The sequence below is a fragment of the Seriola lalandi genome, unplaced genomic scaffold (genome assembly GCF_002814215.2).
Source record: "Seriola lalandi dorsalis isolate HSWRI2012SDOR001 ecotype SW California unplaced genomic scaffold, Sedor1 jcf7180002054466, whole genome shotgun sequence".
Taxonomy (NCBI): Eukaryota; Metazoa; Chordata; class Actinopteri; order Carangiformes; family Carangidae; genus Seriola; species Seriola lalandi.
In genome coordinates, this window is record NW_019525019.1 from 82,208 (window position 1) to 87,459 (window position 5,252).

The window sequence follows — 5,252 nt, forward strand, 5'->3', positions numbered from 1 at the left end:
CACACACACACACACACACACACACACACACACACACACACACACACACACACACACACACACACATTATTTAAGGACCTGTGGGAACCCTGACTTCAGCTCCTCTGGGAGTTAATTCTCCTCATCTCTTGCACCACGTTGTCTCCACTTGATCCACATTCAGTAAATAAAGTAGATGACCCTTGACCCCAGATAACACTGTGCAGTATTTAGGAGATCAGACCTTCCTTTAGCAGAGATATAACACTAAATATAATCAGTGTTAGGATCTTACTTCCCTTCATCCAGAGCCGCTGACTGAGCGGTTTCTCCGTGTCAGGAACCGTCTCTCACTTCCTGCTACTGTTTCTTATTGTTATTTTATGTTTTGAAGTTATTTTCAGTAACAAATATCTGACGACAGGTTACAGCTGCTTACCATGGTGACCAAGTTCCCAAACCACTGGTGCGCGAGCTCGTGTCCGACCACCAGCGCCACCCACTGCCTGGAGGACGAGCAGGAGTTCTTCGGGTCGATGAGCAGCGCCGTCTCCCTGGAAAACAACAGAGACTCGAGGTCGACTCAGAACGCGACTGAAGGTCAACGGCTCGTCCGAGCGGCAGCAGGTTTCCCTCCGTCAGCCGCTCAGAGTTCACAGCTGCTGCTGAGGGCAGGTGGCTGAGGACGGCAGACGGATGGAGCCTGCTGCTGTATGCTAATCACATGCTGCACAGCTGATTACCTAACAGGTGGCAGCGTGTCTATCCGACCACAAAGCAATTAAAAAGCCATCAGCGCTGCGTTAAGAGTTTTTCAGAAAGGAGGGAAATAAATGAAGGATTTTATGATTTTGTAGATGTTGTGATCTTGATCTAAAGAAAAACTACAGTTTATCACAAATGTTCGTAGGTGTGGCCGTCGGTTCAGGTGGTTATGATGGTGCTCACCAAAGTAACTGCTGACACCTGACAGTATCTCTAAAAATAGGATGAATGCCTTATTTTCAGACTCTAATGATAAATGTATAAAGTGTGGGACATGAATATGGATATAACACAGTAACTCCTCATTCCTCACGGTTCTTACAAGTCGTAATGTTCTATGTTTATTTCAAGTCAGTATTATCATGTTTATATTATCTACTCTACTGAGCAGTTGTATATGTAATGGTGAAAACTTGGCATCTGTGTAAAGCCAAATTCTTCTGACTTGCTTTTAGGGGATGTGGCTTTGATTGGACTCCGCAGCCTCAGCTGTGTTTTAGTTTTAAAGAAGAGGAAGATTTATTTCTACAAGGTTTTTGTCTGTTTATTTTTCTCTCCATAATAATCTACTCTCTCTGTGAAAACTGAAAATACAACATGTAACATAAAACAAATGTTGTATGAGCTTTTGTATTTTCCCCTGACGACCTGGTCTGGTCTCATATTTTACTCCAGGAGTTTGTTTTGCTCCTAAAACAATGAAAATAAAGTGAGAAATGAACTGAAATGGTAAAATTAGAATCCAAACTATCACCATAGGTAATTCAGCTTCACCACACTGACGGTTTTATTATTAGAGTCATTTCTGGTGCACTCACTGTCAGTTTCACTTCATCTGGCTGGAATTCTTTTTACTGACACTGTCCGAGATTTAGCAACTTCCTTAGTGAGTTACGATCGACGCAACAGAGAAACCTGCAATGTTCATTCATTCACAGGTTTTCCTCTGTGAAATTGTCAATAACAGCTGCATTAATATTAATTTAATACTATAAATAATCATAATAATAAGTTACTACACTGATGGGAAAACAAGTAAAATATCGTCTTGACTTTGACAAAGGTGTAAGATATCATCGATCGCTCTGATGATCGTCGATCATCGGTCATCGGCACAACACTGGCAGCTTTCCTACAGCGCTTTAAAGATCAATATCCACATCTACAGGAAACAATGTGGGTTCACTTCATTGCCAATGTGCCGTTTTACCTGATGCACTAAAGCATAAGGAGTGGCAGCATTCTACTTCAATTCCAATTTTCCAAAACCTGCCACAATAACAATGATTTGCAAATGACAATACTGATACTGGATCAATAGTTAGACGTGAGAGAGGAACTCACCTGTAGGTAACAAGGCCCCAGTTCTCCATGGCACCTGGGCGGGAGGAAGGAAGCGTGCGTTTATTATCAACATGAACATTTTCACTGGAAATGTGTCGAACTGCTGAACGTGGTCATGACAGTTACTCACCAGCAGCAAAATCAGCAATAGCTATGAGATCAATTTTAGGCAAAGGATAAGGAACACTGAAGTAGTCTTTGTAGAAAGGTAAGGTCTTAGTCGCAACCTGCAATAAAGGAAAAAAATGAGTATGCTGTTTGATAATGAAGCTGAGAGAAGCAGCTCTCTGTGTGCGTCTGCCTCTACAGTCATGGTAATGATGTCAGCGCAGAGCAGAACGCCTCCGCTGCTGCGGTTTGTTGCTCTAAACAGCGGTTTCCTGTCTGGGAATGGAAAAGTGTTTTCGTTCTCACCTCCAGTGCAAATTTCCCTTGTTCCGCCTTCCCCACGGGTGTGTAGACGCGTACCGTTACACCATCTGATGATTGGCTCTCCACATAGTCATATTCACCGATGACAAAAGCTACGAGGTATGTGGACATGATGGGTGTGGTGGCGAACTTCACTTCCACAAGGTTTTCATCCTCCGGATATGGCTTTCGATCAATGACATTCTGGACAGAGGGCAGATGAGATAAGGAAAGTGTGATGTCACGCCCTTATCGATGTCCGCAGGCTAACAGACATGATGCAGAACAAAACAAAAATGACTAAGAGTCTGAAGCGCCGCCAGCAGCTGCTGGAGGTTAAAATATTCATGACCCACCACGAGTGTGATGTCTGACAGAACAGACATCACACTGACGACTGTGCTGTTCTCACAGTCTCACCAGCAGTGGGGCTAAAAGACAGGAGCTGTAATGGGGTCATTAAAACCATGACAGCACATCCTCTGGAGAGCAGGAATCTCCCAGGTATATCTAATTAATTCTTCCCATTAGCTTTTGACATTTCTTGGAAAGTTCGGGTCAGTGGTGTCAGCGGAGCAAAAGGTCAGCAGGATATTTTTTTTTTTAGATATAGACGTTTTTCTTACTGTCAACAAATCCCATGAAAAAGAGCAGGGGTGCCCCGATCACAGATCATCACGATTTTCATTTAAAACAAGTGATCGGTGGATAAATGAATGAGGTCGCCTGTGGTTAATACTCTGGTAGTGAAGTCCCGCCGCCAAAACAAAACATGTCGCCGTGTGGAACTATTACAAAGTATGTGAGACTGATGCAGAGCCTCAGTCATTTCCTAAACCAGCTGGATCGTGTAGTTTTTAGCAAACATCCCTCAAAAAGATGGAAATTTGTTAGGGACTATTTTCAGCTGCGGATTAATCCACATTTGGTGCTGTAGTGAGTATTTGGGGCAGCAGGCAATGTGTGTGTGAGATGAAGGAATCAGATATATCAGGCTTTAGATACACACACAAGATTTATCAGTCCGACACATTCCATATTGTTTTGCTCTTTTTATGGGATTTGGTGACAATGAGAAAAATACAGATAATGATCTAGATCCGCAAAACTCTGAACATGACGGTACTTGTTTTCTACAGAAGCTGCTGCAGATGTCGGAGGATAACGAGCCTACGAGCGTTGTAGTCTGACGGCGAACGCAGAAGGAAGAAGACGGACTGCAGATATAGTAAACAACAACAACAACAACAACAACACGTGCAGGTAGAGGAAAAGGTCCGCCATGACTTGTGAGAAATATGCGACATGATTTTACGTGTTTGAGCCGCATCATCAGGGACCAGTTATAGATCCAAAAGTAAATATGTGAACAATCTTATCTCAGCAGGTCAGAAACACACAGTCTGATCCGTGCACATAATCCAGGATGGTTGAGTTTCAGTCGTTAACTTCATATTACCAACATCATCAAAACGTTCACGTCCTGTTACTGTTTAGGAACTGCAACAGCTGCTGTCTGTTGTAGCAACGCTCCACACACAGCGTGTGTGCGGGATCAAATTTGGTGTCAAGAATCATAGAATTTCAATGGCGTTTGTACCGACTACCAAATTTCTGGTCATGATGACATCACTAATATCCCCAGGCTGTTTGGCAATCTGGGCCGTGGTTGTTGAGCTGGTTCTCTCTGTCTGCACTGAAGCGTCGGCTGGTCAGACACATTCACAAACAGCCGAGCCACAGGGGTGAGGGAATTAAGAAGAACAAGCTGTTCGTGATGTTGGCTGTTGCTCCTGTGTGACTCAGTGAGGAGGAACCCAGATCTAGCACAGCCACAATCAGCCACTTCATTTCCTCTATAAAACATTCTCCCTCAGTGGCCACATGACAACAACACTTTCTGGAGCCACCTTAAGAGCGTAAAGCCTCGTCTCTCCACAACCAACTGAGCAGCATCTGACCACGCTCAAGCTAAATGGAGTATTGTCTTGCACTGGACTTTAAAAGGTCACAGCATCCTTACAGAGGAAATAAATTTCAGCAAAAGGTCAAGAGCCGAACCAACAGAGAGCGCTTGGTGTTGCTACACGACGGTCTGCGATACGTTCATTACAAATACAGACTTCTGCAGGAATGAGACATACAACACAGGCATTAGTTAGCATGTTGTGGGAGACGTCGATCATCATCAGGTTGAACACAGAACACGTTCCTCTCACCTGTCACCTGAACACCCTCGCTGTGAATACGCTCCCTCTAAGAGGACAGGCGTCTGGAGAAGAGGTCAGAGCTACATGTTGAAGTTCAGTGGCGGTGACGTTGATGTCATGTGACCGCGGTGTAGTTTTTCCTACAGCCTAATATTAGCTTTGTACTCTGCTGACTGTAGTTAAGCTTTGTTGTGTTGAAGGGGCTGTTTGGATTTTAACAGGAGTGAATATAAAAACACACATTATCAAACACCGACAGTGAATTCATGTCATTCATAATTCAGCTACATCATCATCATCATCATCATCATCACTCAGATGAACCGTGTTCGCCTGGAGGGGCGTTGTTAGAAATAATGTGAACCAGATGATGTTTCCTGGTGCAGTTCAGCTTCTCAGAGGGAGGGGGGAACTTACCATATTTGACAAGGCTACTCGGTCCTTGGGAACTATCAGAGCGATGTCAAAGGTGGCTTTGATAGCTGGCTCATCCCAACAGGGGAAAGCTCTGCGAGCGTCCGTGGCCTGGGAGGGGGAGGGGGG

The 5,252-nt window shown here is 44.2% G+C and overlaps 1 protein-coding gene across 1 annotated transcript in view; it reads right to left on the reverse strand.

Moving 5' to 3' along the window:
* The window catches only part of npepps (aminopeptidase puromycin sensitive), a 21,085-nt gene that overhangs the window by 10,190 nt on the left and 5,643 nt on the right, over positions 1–5,252 (reverse strand). Inside the window, exons 5-9 of the mRNA XM_087175397.1 lie at positions 5,127–5,234; positions 2,503–2,703; positions 2,219–2,315; positions 2,089–2,122; positions 388–533 (exon numbers count right to left, since the gene is read on the reverse strand). Coding sequence (XP_087031523.1) covers positions 388–533; positions 2,089–2,122; positions 2,219–2,315; positions 2,503–2,703; positions 5,127–5,234 — 586 coding nt within the window. The remainder of the gene's footprint in view (positions 1–387; positions 534–2,088; positions 2,123–2,218; positions 2,316–2,502; positions 2,704–5,126; positions 5,235–5,252) is intronic.